The sequence below is a fragment of the Rhipicephalus microplus genome, chromosome 1 (genome assembly GCF_043290135.1).
Source record: "Rhipicephalus microplus isolate Deutch F79 chromosome 1, USDA_Rmic, whole genome shotgun sequence".
Taxonomy (NCBI): domain Eukaryota; kingdom Metazoa; phylum Arthropoda; class Arachnida; order Ixodida; family Ixodidae; genus Rhipicephalus; species Rhipicephalus microplus.
In genome coordinates this window covers 63,028,143-63,042,373 of record NC_134700.1, presented here as the reverse complement: position 1 = coordinate 63,042,373, position 14,231 = coordinate 63,028,143, and the positions used below count along the sequence as shown (strand labels likewise).

The following is a 14,231-nucleotide window of genomic DNA, read 5'->3' as shown; positions in this document are numbered from 1 at the left end:
GACTGAAAAACTTACATAAAATAAGTAGTAGTTCACATACAACTTTGAATACATATATAGAAAGATAAAATAATATTTTACAGGTAAATATAAAATCAAATGTATTACTGATGAGACCGAGAACATTGAGCAAAAAATAGCACGCAATATGCAACGAACGAAACAGAATAAAAAAACTGAAAGAAACAGTTGACTTATTTGGCACTCTTATTTTTCCCTGTTTGTGATCTCTTATTTCTTCAATACCTTTGTTGTTATTCAAGAATGTCATAATTTGGTAGTGCAACCTTTGCGAGCCATAGTTTCTCATGATCCTGTTATTCCTGTAGCTTAACATGACGGAATGCATATGGCGGATGTTTTTGAAGGTTGTATAAAGCGAGTGAATAAGTAGTGTCGATTTTACATTTGTCTCAAGAGCCGGCCACAAAGTTGTGTCTGTTTACTACGTACCCCCTTTACTCCCCTGTTTGTTTGTACTGTCTCAATAATTCATATAACTGTTAGCACAAATGGCTTTTTTTTCGTACAACAAATAGTAATTTGCAAATTGATTGATATGTGGGGCTTAACGTCCCAAAAACACCATATGATTATGAGAGACGCCGTAGTGGAGGGCTCCGGGAATTTCGACCACCTGGGGTTCTAACGTGCACCCAAATCTGAGCACACGGGCCTACAACATTTCCGCCTCCATCGGAAATGCAGCCGCCGCAGCCAGGATTCGATCCCGCGACCTGTTGGTCAGCAGCCGAGTACCTTAGCCACTAGACCACGGCGGCAGGGCAGTGATTTGCAAATTAGACTGCGTAGTGCTTCCCAGACCAGTAGGAAATAATAAAAATGTGATTGCACAAGAGAGTAGAATAATTGTTTCTTAAACCATAATGGCAATAAATTTCTCATTTTTCAGATTACACCAACAGAAGTGGAGACTTTAGAACACACATGATTAATGTGATCTGTCTATCACGTTAATCCTTTCAGCCTATCATTCAATAGTGTACCTAAAATTGCATGTAGTTTACATGCGATAGTGCACTATTGCCAAAAGTAATAACAGGTTCAGTTTCTATTATCTTGTTTTTCAGCCTGAATAACACAAACCTTGTCTTGTGTACATTCAGCTCTATTTTATTTGCTGTGAGCCATTTGAACAGTCCAGCCAGCCACGTGCTTGCATTGCTCGCTGCTGAATTCGTCACACCCAGAAAAGAAAATATTTGTGTTATTTGTATACGTAATCATTGAAGAAGGGCAAGGAATGTTGACTATATGATTAATACAGAAGAAAAAAGCAGAAGCCCCTAAATTGAGCCCTCAGGTATGCCAGTGTTTGATTAAACATCATTCCCACTAGTATATTGTACTCTTGATAATAGGCAGCTCTAGATCAAATTTAAAGGGGTGCCTCTTATTCCACAGTATGGCAATTTAAGCAAGAGTACTTCACGATTAACTGAATCAAATGCTTTTTTAAGCCTATGTTATTGATTATTTCTTCTTTTACGTGCAACAAGGCCCATTCCTTTGATTTCCCCTTTTGAAAACCTTACTGTTGGTTTGAAACTAAGTGCTTGTTGATAACATTTTTAGCAACTTTGCTTAAGACAGATAAAACAGAGATTGGATGATAATTCGCAAATGAGTTTCGATCACCTTTTTGTGTATACCAAGGACTCACGCTATTCTCAGCTTATCAAGAAAATTTTCATGGTGAGCATTTGGTTGCAAATACAGCAGACTCTCAAACAGAACTCTAAGGAACCAGAAAATTTTGTTCCATTTAACAGGAGTCCTGTTTACTGATAGAGATGTAAAAAATGCCAATTTATGTGTGTACACCCTCCTAATACTATTTTGTGGATGTCTAAACACCATGAGGTGCATGTATATCATAGTTTTTAGAAAGCAAGAAAACTACATGAGGTTTTTACATAGCATTCGCAAGTTTATTAGGCAGCAATTATTCACTGTGGACTGAATAATGTATTAATTTTTTTTCGTTTGAGTCCTTGCATCTTAATCTTCAGAATCCTTTTCTCCAAGTCCCTTAGGCATTGAAGAAACACTTCCAATTCTGGCTCCTTAAGAAAAACATTCCTCAGGTAAAGCACAGCAGATGCTGCCCCATGATGTGTGGTAACTCTTGTGTAAGCTACCTCTTCATAGTGCTCTTCAGCTCCTCCTCCTCATCACATACTTCCTCAACAATGCTTTGCACAGTGTTGTCGGGACAAGTTGAAATGCCAATGCCAACTTGTATGTGTTGATCGCAGTCCAGTGTTATTTCCTTTAAAGCACACTGTTCTAATATTTCTTGCCTTTCAAGGGCATCTTCGCTGTCGCATTTAAAGTCTTCCAAGTCAGATGTCTGGTCACTTGAAGAAAATCCCGCATGCCTGAAGCAATTTACCAGGCTAGTGGGAGTCAGCTGCCTCCAGGTATCAGCAATGAGGTGAACGGCACTAAAACACCCACCTTGTACTCTATCCTGGCTCATGCACAAGAGCGTTCTCTGCAACAGACCCTTACGGAAGCGTGACTTGAAGACTTGGATAATGATGATTGATTGATTGATAAGTGGAGTTTAACGCCCCAAAACCACCATATGATTATGAGAGGCGCCGTAGTGGAGGGCTCTGAATATTTCGACCACCTGGGGTCTTTTAACGTGCACCCAAATCTGAGCACACGGGCCTACAACATTTCCGCCTCCATCGGAAATGCAGCCGCCGCAGCCGGGATTCGAACCCGCGACCTGCGGGTCAGCAGACGAGTACCTTAGCCACTAGACCACCGCGGCGGGGCTGAAGGCTTGGATAACTTCCTGATCTATGGGCAGAAACAGTGCTGTGGTGTTAGCTGGGAGGAACTCCAAGTGAATAGATTTCAGTCCTGTTACAGTCCCATGTCCACGTCAGTTGTCAACGAGGAAAAGAATTTTCCTACATTTCCACGAAAATCGTACATCCTCTGTGCAGCCATTTGCTGAAGAGGGCTTCGGTCATCCAAGCTTTTGAGTTGGACTCGTAAGTGACGGCCACGGTAGTGAGGCCCTCGAAAAAGCAAGGATTTTTAGGAGCGAAGCTCCTTAGGGTGTGGGTGTGTCGCTCCTCCAATGTATGTGCGTATGTATGTACGTACGTACATAGCCACCAATGGCACATACCCGCTCTAGACCAGGTATGTGCCATAGGGGATGGGAGACTGTGGTACTTGGTGTGTTCACTAAATGGACAAACGGACGGACAGACAGACCAGCAGACGGACACATGGACGCGCAGATGCACGAACGAACGGACAGATAAATTGATGGACTCACGTACGTACGGACGCACGAACGGAATGACAGATGGATGGATGGACTCGCAGACGGACAGACAGAAGCATCGGCGGGCTGACGAACGCTTCGCCCCATACATCATCATTCAGCAGACGGACAGACAGAAGCATCGACTGGTTGACGAACGCTTCGCCCCATTCACCATCAGTCACTGTGGATATGCTGCGATTTTTTTATTTTTCTATCACGAGGAGCTTCAACTTGCTGCTGCCGGACATTTTTGCTCAACAAGAACAGTCAGTCTGTCCTTCCTCAGTTTACCACCTGTGCACATTTCACCGTAAAAGTGATTGATTTTGATGGCAGGTGCATAAAAAAAGTGTGGTTTCATCTACATTGTATATGTCATCGTCCTTGACCTGCCGCATTATCTCTGGCAGCCGTTCTGCCTGCCAGTAACGACACGCAGTCGCATCAGCTGCTGCGGCTTCTCCCGCAATGGTGCGAAAAACGAGGCCATTTTTTTCTTTAAACCTTGTCAGCCAGCCTTCACTGCACAAGAAGTCCTTTACCCCGAGCTGAAAAAAAAAAACTCTTCTGCTTTAGCACGAATTAGTAGTCCGTTGATAGGAATGCTCTGGCTCCGGGCTCTCTTAAGCCACAAAACCAGACACATCTCCAGTTCTTCATGAAATTCCTCTGGGACCCGAATCACGAAGTTTCGAAGGAATCTCATAGCTTGTCGTGCAGGATCTTCGTTCGGCTGCTTTTTGGAACGCCGTGCTTGGTCGCGAGCACCGTCTTTGAGTATGAGCCGCTTTCAAAATCAAGAATGATGTCCATCTTCTTTCCCAACATCAGCGCATGGTGTGCCCGCTTCTACGTCACCATTGAAACAATGAAGGCGAGGCCTCAAATTCGCAAGCGTTTACGAGCCACCGAAATTGGAAAGAACCAACGCGGCAATGAAGCACGATAGGCACAATGGCAGGAACAATGCGGCTGTAATTCAGAGCAGAAACCGAACGACTTGATCAAGAACGGCAATGTTGCATTCTTTGCGCCGACTACCAGCGTAGCGAGGCCAGAGACAAGGCTTACAAAAGGCTAGGGAAAAAAGAAAAAAAAGCAGCCAGAACTAATAAAGGCTGATGCTCATGGCAATGGATCTGCCTGAAGTTCTATTTTCGGTTCTGTTTACACGGTGAAGCGCAAATTTTAGTTCTGATTAATGCAAGTTTTTTTTACCTCGTGTGAATACAAAACCAACAAAATTACGGGCTACTATTCCATTGAAGCTGCAATTCCGTTTAAGCGATTTCCGTATATCAAGTTTCTACTGTATGTGAAAGTGTCGGTGCTACTATATCTGTGACGTATTTGAGTGCCTTTGATTTATTACCATCAATTCCAGCCAAGCTGGAACTTTCATTCCTCATCCTACTGTCCCTGCTTCAGTCATCATCTCATCGCTATCTCATCGAATCATAAGATCTTCCTTTCTCGTTCCATCTCTCTACCATATCTATCTCATCCCACCATAGCCCATTGTGGTCCTGCGATCTATCTTCGTAGAAACCAACTTTGCCCCTGTGTGGCTCAACCAATCACCACCATTGACAGAACATTTTTCTTTGTTGATCGGCATGTGTCAGCTGGACGAACGCCCTCATGTCCCCCCGCCACGTAAAACCCTCTCTTGTAAAAAAGTGAACAAGCAAAAATGCACAAGTTCTAAACTTGAGGCAACGCGCCTGCAGTTTGAAGACATGTGGGTGGCCAGGAGCTTGAATGCTCAGATGGAGCGCGTCGTTCCTATGATGAAGCGCAGTGTCTTGAGCACCGTGTAGAAGTGCCTCTGGCCTTCACCATCGCTCTAATCTTCCCTAGCGTCTGACGACTGGATGTCAAGGTGGGAATCAGCGAGTCTTCCGTACGATTTTCCATTGTCACTGCTTCCTATTCTTTGAGTGATGCAGACAGCCATTCATGGAGGATGCAGTAATGATCGTCGAGAGCTGTAGGAGCAGCAGCATTGCACGAATAAACCCAACGAAAGGCACTCGGCTGCACTATATCGTGAAACTGAAGAGCGCGAAAGGCAACCTGTGAGGCTTGTAGAAGGAAGCTTCAAAGAACGCCACTTCGATATGCGTGTTCATCGTCTTGAAGTCTTTTTGTTGAGGAGTGGGTTAAAGAAACGGGTATAAAAACTGGGTACAAACATTGGATGCAAATAATGAACGCAAGACGATTGCAGAACTCGCACCTCCTGCGAGACCAGAAAAGCCAGCACACGCAAAGTGCTTGTAAGACAAGGAAGCCTTCATGTGCGCGCATCTCCGTGTTTTAACGTGGTGACAACTTTGATCATAGTTGCTTACAAATGGCTAAAACGGCTGCCATACTTGACGGGCCGCCATGTTGGCTCTGAGCGGTCGCTCATATGCATTGAAGGCAGCGCGAATTTCAGCGAGAAGGGGAATGGAATGGAATGAAAAAACTTTATTTCAGTCCTACAGGACGCGCTTAGCGGGCGTCTCCCACGTAGGGATCGACAGAGAGTACCTGGCGACCGCTCCGTGGGCCCGCTGGACGGCCCATTGCTGGTCGGCAAGAAGTGAGCTCCTGAGGGACCTCTCCCCCTTGTTTGAGGTAGAGTCGGGAGGAGTTGTTTTGCACTCCCAGAGCATGTGTGCGAGTGTCACAGTGTGTCCACATGATGGGCATGTGGCGCTGGGGTATGCATCAGGATAATAAACGTGAAGCGTGGCAAGGTTGATTGATATGTGTGGCTTAACGTCCCAAAAGCACCACATGATTATGAGAGACGCCGTAGTAGAAGGCTCCGGAAATCCCGACCACCTGGGGTTCTTTAACGTGCACCCAAACCTGAGCACGCGGGCCTACAACATTTCCGCCTCCATCAGAAATGCAGCCGCCTCAGCCGGGATTTGAGCCCGCGACCTGCGTGTCAGCAGCCGAGTACCTTAGCCACTAGACCACCGCGGCGGGGCGCGTGGCAAAGTTTGGCTACATGTGTGCCTGTAATAGACGTAGGGTTAATGCCTGCGGTCTGTTAAGTTTCGGATGTGGGGGCGGAAAAATGCGGCGTTCAAGATAAAAGTGCTTTGTTATGTCATTTTACATAATAGGTGCATCCCGATTGGTCTCCAACTTAGCAAGATGGGGTTGCCCTGTGGTAGTGCGGTCGGTAAGTGCGCGCGCTGCATCATGGGCGATCTCGTTGAGGTTAAAGCCCCTATATTTTGGAAAGTAGCGACTTTCTTGGATCTTTGCCGCCGTTTCCCTTACCCGCCACTTCCCTCCTCGCACACTCTCTCAGGGGGGGAGACGACAGGGCTTCCGCGGGCCCTAATTGGCTGCGGGGAGCGAAACGTCACCGTGACGTCTCCGCCCCTCGTCGAGCGTGGGGCCAAACTTGTTTGCCTTTTTCTTTTTTTTTCGCTGGTCGCCATTTGCCGCCCTGTCGCCACGCGCACGTGCTTCTTCGCGCTTGTTTTTATCATCGCAATGCCGTTCTGCTGCGGCTATCAATGTAATAGCAGAAGCGAAAAAGGATTCTCGCTGTTCAACATTCCGTGGGGAAAAAGAGATGTCCAGCGCAAGAAGCAGTGGCTGCACAATATCGGAAGAAAAGACTTTGCGCCTACCAGAAGGACTTCTTTGTGTGAGGTAAACTATAATTTTTGGTATTTCCCCGCCGGCCCGAGGAGTTCATAGAATCTGGTGAATTCGCTCTTTCACATTTACAGCTATATCTAATTTTTGCGAAACCAGGCTTCTCTTTTTTTTTTTTTTGCGGAGAAGCGGGTCGGGACACCGCAAAGTGAGGTACGGCAAAATGCGCGCCTCTACATCGATTGCAACTTTAATGCGGATTTAAGATACCTTTCTTAAAAATATATACATTCATTTTCCCCTCTCTATTGGTCTGTAACGACGTGCTATTTCGGTAGAATTTTTTCCACGTGTCTTTAAAAATTGTTGCACAGCTGTATTTTGTTTTAGTCATGCTGTAAAGAAGTTTTTTTATAGTAAACAAAAAGCCGCTTACTGTAATATGTTAGTCATGTCCAGCAACACGTAATTTTTCAATATTGCAGTATTTAAATTTGTATTTTGTATATTTACCTGGGTTGCCCATTCGTGAGGTACCGGTTAGAGCTCATGTGCAAATATGAACTTCTAAATCACAACAGGAGGACATTGAGGCTATCATTCAGCTCTTTTTTTTCTTTTTTGCAAATCGGAATGGGTCAAAACCAATACCTGAGAAGTGTTCGGGATACCACAGTTTCAAATAATCGTATTATTGTTTTGCAGCTCCATTTTACTGAAGATCAGTTCGAACCATTGATACTGCAGAAGTATGGAAAAAAGAAGTTAAAACCAAACGCCGTTCCAACTTTGTTTTCGCACCGGTCGGCTCCGAAGCAACAAAAACCTCCCGCCAAAAGATGCGAAATTCACACACACTTGCACCAAGGTGAGCGATCTCAGGAATGACAATAACCTCTACTGATAATTTACAATCGATATGCGTTATCTTGGCGTTTTGAATTAGTGTAGCCAATATTATCCGAAGTTATTTGCGCGGATAAATGCACGCGAGTGTCATTCAGTGCATGACTTCATTGTTGCCGCAGGTAAGGTGAACTTCGGGACATGTGAAAGTAGCAGCGGTCAAGAACATGTTGCCTCGTTATCGCCTGGTTCTGCGTCCAACTCCTCAACTTCGTTCGTTGGGGAGAAATATGCGGGATCCTCTTCCGCCAGTCTGTCGGTGCCGACGCAACAGACACAACTTGCAATGATGGGTTCGGACGACGAAAGCGTAATAGCGCCTGTGGAAAGCCTGCCCGAGGTTTCTCGTAAGATTCTTTTTTTGCTGTTTGCGATTAATGTTGAAGCACCTTCTGTTTGTTCACAGGGTTTTTATGTTAAATTTTATTTAGAGCTGAAGTCCCACTAAGCCCGCAGTCCAGCAATAGCCAGGCACACATGGACGTGGCTTTGTCAGGTGAGAAATGATAGCTTTGTTTAGGGCTTGTCGATTTTTTTTTCTGATTTGCATTCCACAGGTTCGCTTGTTCCTGTGACTTCAATTGCCAGTGACAGCACAGCTTCAGATTCAAGTAGTCCTTTGGCTACTGCAGAACGTACGTTTTATCTATTTTGTTCTTTTTCCTCGCTTTCAACATCTGTCAAGAGGAGCTATGTTCAGGAGAACGATGATGTTCTAAGATTTGTCTTTTTTTTTGTTTTCAGCCGAAGAGCCCCTTCACTTGCCCACCAGTAACAGCGGCAATCACTTCATCACCAAAGATGTTTCTAATGGTAACCACTATCTTTAACGTGTGGCTTTGAAATGTATGCAACAATAATTCTTTGTGCAGGTTCCCCTCATGCAACACACCAGCTTGTGCCTACCACCAGTCTCGGAGTGCCTCCTGTGTCTTCGCACCTGGAGGCCTGTAAGCAACTTTCTGTGGTGATCTGTAACGCATACGATGGGTTTGTCGCCTCAGGCTTTTCGTGTCTTTTTTTAGCATCTCAGCAGGCGCTGTTGGATCGGATAGCGCAGCTGGAGCGCCTTCAAGAGAACACCATGAGAAAATAGGTCACAGCAAGAAAGAGATACCTCAAAAGTGAAAACGAAAAGTCCTGCTTGAAGAAGAGGATTAGGGGCCTTTTCAATGAAGACCAAATGCGTTCGATGGAGCGGTTGTCAACCCAAGGAATGCGGTGGGAAGCCAGCACCCTTGTTTACTCCCTGAGGCTGCGCCTGACTTGTGGATCCCGTGGCTATAACTTCCTAAGAGAATATGGATACCCGATTCCGGCAGAAAGAACGCTTCAAAGGCACATTCAACACGTCAAGTTTCGACCAGGACTCCTGACCGATATTCTGGACCCCCTAAAGATGAAGGTATTCAATGCTCATAGCCAAAACTACGCTGCACGTGTGGAATGTACTGTAACGCGCAAATACCTACCCCATTCCATAATACTTGTTTACCTGGGCATATGTAATATTTTTTTAAAATATCTTTTGGCGTTAGTCATAATTTAATCGCAGCGGAACTGCTTGGAACAACTTTTCTTTTATTTGCTGTTGCAGGTCAGCCTCATGAAGCCTGAAGAGCGGCATGCAGCACTCATGATAGACGAAATGCAAATAACTTCAGGACTTGTGTACGACCACTCGTGCGGTGCCGTTCTGGGGGCGCCCACGCTCCCTTTAGCAGATGGCTCTCCACCTGATGATAGCCTAGCTACCCATGGGTTAGTTTTCATGCTTGGTGGCCTGTCATCCAGGTGGAAATAGGTAGTTGGCTACCATCTTACAGAGAATTCTTTTTGCGCAAGTTCTCTTAAAGATGAACTCATCAAAATAATAACTGCATGCGAATCCCTAGGGCTCAAAATTCATGTTGTTGTTTCGGACATGGCCGGCGGAAACATGGCACTGTGGAGCCGGTTCGGGATTCACGCTGGGAGGCATAGTAAGCCATCAACTAGTTGTGTCCACCCATGTGATCCAGTCAGACGACTGTGGTTCACGCCTGATGTTCCCCACCTTGTTAAAAACCTCAGAAACCACCCGACTTCTGGCCAGGCCATTTACGTCCCGGACGAAGTTGTTCAGAAGCACAAGCTGCCGACTGCTCGTGTGGACCTGGCCCATGTAAAGAAACTAGTTGAGGAAGATGGGAAAAGTGAACTTAAAATTGCTCCCCACCTTAACTCGTCCTGTGTTGACCCGAAACATTACGACAAAATGAAGGTAAAGTTCGCTTTCGGCCTTTTTCACAATGACACCGCAGCCGGTTTGCGCCTTTTAGTAGACAGCGGTAAACTGGAAAAGGAAGCACTTACCACCGCGTGGTTTATTTCAAAGGTGTTTCGGTGGTTCAGACTAATGACATCGCGGACTACGAAGCTTGCTTTTAGTCATGCTGTGGAAGCATCCTACGACGATGCTGTAAAGTGTCTTAAGGATACTCTCGACCTTTTTTCTAAACTTTCAATAGGGGCTCCAAAGAAAGCACCCTGGAAACCAGTGCAAACCGGGCTCACTGTAGCCACTTTAACAGCTCTGAGTGTGCAAGCCGAAATGCTTGACAAGTACCACTTCCACTTCTTTTTGCTGAGCAGACTAAGCCAAGACGCACTTGAAAATTTGTTCTCAACTTTGCGGGCGAAGAATCCTATACCCAGGCTGTATGATTTTAAATGTAGTCTGAGGAGCGCGACACTATCGCAGTTTCTGAGGCCAAGTAAAAGTGGAAGCTATGCAGATGATGAAGGTTTTTTGTTGGTGGGGCTAGAGCAGCATCAAAATGAAGAAACGACAGAGGAAGTCCAATGTCCGGATGACCTGCTTGATTTAAGTTCAGAGATCGAGCAAGTAGTAATCTACTTGGCGGGCTATGTGGCATCAAAGCTACGATCCACGCTCCGCTGTGAAAACTGCCGTGCTTCTTTGATATTGGACTGTGCACCATCGAAGTTAATTGAGCTTAAGAATTTCTCACAGTCGCGACAGTCATTGACAAACCCCTCACCAGCCTTGGTAGAGACTGTGAAAATTGCTGAGAACTTTTTCCGCTCCAACAGAGAAGCACTGCTGAAAAATGCGGTCAGTACTGCACAACTGAAAGCCAGTGTAAAAAGCAGCATTACCTTCGTCACCTCTTTTCCCACGTGCCATGACGTCCTCGAAGACATTTTGCGTGTGTTCCTAAAGGTTCGAGTCCAAATACTTGTCAGGAACGAAGACGCAAAAGTAGCTACGATGAAAAGTAGCAAATGCGGTAGTAAAAGCGTTGGCATGTGGGCGGCTGTTGCCGAGGTTCGTTGAGAGTGCGAAGTTATTTGGTGCATAATCTGTATAATTTGTTAGTAATATATGTTCTTTCTTGTTCGTGTTCTTTTCTGATTGTCTTCTTGAAATGCATGTATATACCCTAAAATGTAATGTACGCGCCTTTCATTCTCGTGAACATGTCTTCCAAAAATGTGTGTCCAGTATTTTCTGGGTGCATCATGATGTCCTAATTATATTAAAGATGAAGTACAAATAAAGAGTTTTCGTAGAGTGCTCTGATCAACGTGTATTTATTCGTTTTCATAAATAATATCGTCACAAGCGAATGGGCATTACAGAGGGGAGTGGGTACAGAAACATAAACTTCATAGTAAATAAAAACACTTTAAGCATGGTACAATATATAAAATGTTAGCTAAAGCGAAAAAACCAAACGCCACAAACGGAGTGGCAAAGTACCTGGTAATACAATAACAGGGTTCTGTGTTTGTCGCCACTTCTTTGCTAAGAGGTTAACACCTGTCCATCACAATCGTCTGACCCTTGCATAGCCATCGTGGCGTCTGCATGCGAAAGTTCTAATAATAATACGTAAAAACGCCGAAGCAACAAGCGATCCCATTGACCCTGCCGCAGCGTCTCGAGCGCGGAGGGCGGCAAAGCGTGCCGTGTGCAGCGCGCCGGCCGGTGCGAGAGCGAAATCCGAGGAGGAAAGCGGCCGGAGGGAGGAGAGTGTCGCTACTTTCAAAATATAGGGGCTTTAGTTGAGGTTGGATCAAGGAGGATATAAAAACTTGGGTTGGATAGGGCCAGTGCCTCCTCTATAACTTTCAGTGCCTGGTGGACGGGGAGGAGAACAAAAGGCGCGACTGTCGGCGCGAGTACAACCGTTCACCGCCAGGCACAGTCACCCAAACAGGGTTTCGCGGTCTTTCGCCGCTTTCGCTCGCTGCCCGCGCATCAGTTGCGCAGGTGCGGCTGCGAGTTTCGTGTCGCGATTTTTTCGACTTCAGGGTTTCTTGAGATGCTGACAATGATCGGTAGAAGCAAGGCCCACTCGATCGCTGAGCTCTTGAGCTCGCTCGCAACAAACACAAGACTTGGCAAACCCGCAGTTGCTGACTTGGCGCTCGGCCGCGGAGCAAGTTTATACAAAACCCGATTCAAAATCAGTCTACGTTCCACCATTAACCAAATCCAACTGAACCAATTTGCTTTCCCAATTCAAAATATCTCGTAAAATATTAACCCAACATTAAGAAAAAGGCGTGCTTGCTGTTTCTCTGTCCAGAGTCCAACCTGCTGCCTAGGATTAAATCACCAGGTGACAAGGAAAAAAAAATTATTGGAAGAAAGCAACCTTTCTCGCAGCCGTACATATGCTGCCCTGCTATTAAAACATTTGCGCACAAAGAAATAAATATAAAATTACACACACAATGATTTTCACACCCTTACATCTATTGGCCTAATAGTGACACATTTGGTGGCAATTAAAGAAACGTTAACTGCACAAGGAAACAATATTTCACACCCATGCATACATTGACCTAAGAGTAAGACATTTGCTGACAAGAAAAAGGGTCGTAAATTGCACAAAACTATTTTTCAGAGCCATGCATACAATAGCATAAGGTTAAAACATTCGCTGACAAGAGAAAAATATCATAAATTGCATAAGAGAATATTTATCACAGCGCTGCATAAAATGGCTTGCAATGAAAAGATTTGTTGACAAAATAAAATATCACATAATACACAAGGGCACAACCTTTCTCAAATCCTTACATACTTCCTTGAAAGTGGCTTCCTCGCGAAATATTTGCAAGCATCCTGCTTGTCAGTCTCATTAAACGCATAGTTCGAGAGGAGTGGCCTGAGGAAGTAAATACATATGATGTTCATGAGTCGCATCCTGTGGTCATAGCTGCCATCACTGTGGCATTTAAGGAGCCTTGATGCACAGAGGGCTGGAATTGTGTACTTGGTTAAGGTACTGAGTGGCTTTGCCAAAGTCGGGTTGTCTTTGAGCGCACAGTCTGCAAAAGCTCGCAAAGTATCAAGGACAAAAAGGAGCTGGTCAGATGGATACAGCAAACCACCTCGGTCCTGATGGCGTGTCAGCTGCAGGAGCGGCTCGTTGCTGGCTGGCTTCGAACACACAGAGACACAGTTTTCATAGTTCACTTTTTCACTCACCACATGGGCAATGTAGCCCCCTACATATGCTGTGGCCGATATTTGAAGAGATGGCAGGTACTGAGGCAACAAAGAAACGGTTAGCCTTTGCAACACCACAACTGCCTTTTTCATAGAAGGTGGTGTTTGCACATCTGTGTTTGCAATAGAAGGAAGCAGCACAGACAAAGTACACGACGGATGCGAACTTGAAGCACCGGCACGTAGGAGCAATGATGTTGAACTCTCAGCATGAGCAACATTTGATGCTGCGCTCCCCACTCCGAACGGAGCACAAGCTCGCTTTTCAATGCTTGCTGTGCTTCGTTCAGCGCTTCCTTTTGGCTGAAAGTGTTTGGGGTAATCTTCAAAAACTGAAAGCACTGCACCTTTCTTCAACCGTTGTCTCTTTCCTTCAAGAAAGTCTTCGACGCGAAAATGACGGCTACATACCTTCGTGTAACAGGACGTTGCATTTGGCGACCAGCCGTCCTGCTGAATAGAGGCCAACCACTTCTCTCGTACGTCGGCGGCAGCAGGAACTTCATGGAAAGATAGTCTAGGCACTTTCTTTTTTCGTCCGACTTGCACAGCGGCACGCAGCAGTACGACATCGCAAGTCATGCAAGGTACGTGGTCACGACAAAGGAAAAAAAAAACTTCCATCGCATTCAACTCGCCAAACCCAACCGCACGTGTCAAGGCACAACAAAGCAAACAAGCGCTCTAGGCCGCGCCCGCACCAGCACCATTCTCTATGCCAGCACTACCGGCAGAGCACCCGGATGGATGGATGGATGAATGGATATGGCTGTACCCTTTAGAACGGGCGGTGGCTAGCGCCACCAAGCCGTAATACTTAATGAACCAAAAGCTAGATTTATTTTTTTTCTTTAATAAGTGAGTTTGAGG

General features: G+C 45.5%; 1 protein-coding gene across 3 annotated transcripts; it reads left to right on the top strand.

Moving 5' to 3' along the window:
- Nucleotides 1–2,351: 2,351 nt before the first annotated feature.
- Nucleotides 2,352–11,420, top strand: LOC119160082 (uncharacterized). 3 transcript variants are annotated; one of them, XM_075873035.1, is made up of 9 exons: nt 2,352–6,982; nt 7,634–7,796; nt 7,957–8,181; nt 8,268–8,330; nt 8,392–8,469; nt 8,579–8,647; nt 8,707–8,784; nt 8,860–9,239; nt 9,432–11,420. In XM_075873035.1, exons 1-8 carry the CDS (start codon nt 6,377–6,379, stop codon nt 8,928–8,930), a joined length of 1,353 nt encoding a protein of 450 aa, XP_075729150.1. In that variant the 5' UTR covers nt 2,352–6,376; the 3' UTR covers nt 8,931–9,239; nt 9,432–11,420. The 3 variants fall into 3 exon arrangements, with proteins under 3 accessions (XP_075729150.1, XP_075729067.1, XP_075729120.1); XM_075872952.1 differs by having other exon boundaries at nt 8,707–9,239; XM_075873005.1 differs by having other exon boundaries at nt 8,707–11,420.
- Nucleotides 11,421–14,231: the final 2,811 nt, after the last annotated feature.

Coding starts and splice junctions, on each gene's coding strand:
- LOC119160082 (XM_075872952.1), top strand. CDS start 6,377: ATGTGGGGGCGGAAAAATGCGGCGTTCAAGATAAAAGTGCTTTGTTAT. Junction 7,797..7,956: donor TCACACACACTTGCACCAAG/GTGAGCGATCTC, acceptor TTGTTGCCGCAG/GTAAGGTGAACTTCGGGACA. Junction 8,331..8,391: donor CATGGACGTGGCTTTGTCAG/GTGAGAAATGAT, acceptor TGCATTCCACAG/GTTCGCTTGTTCCTGTGACT.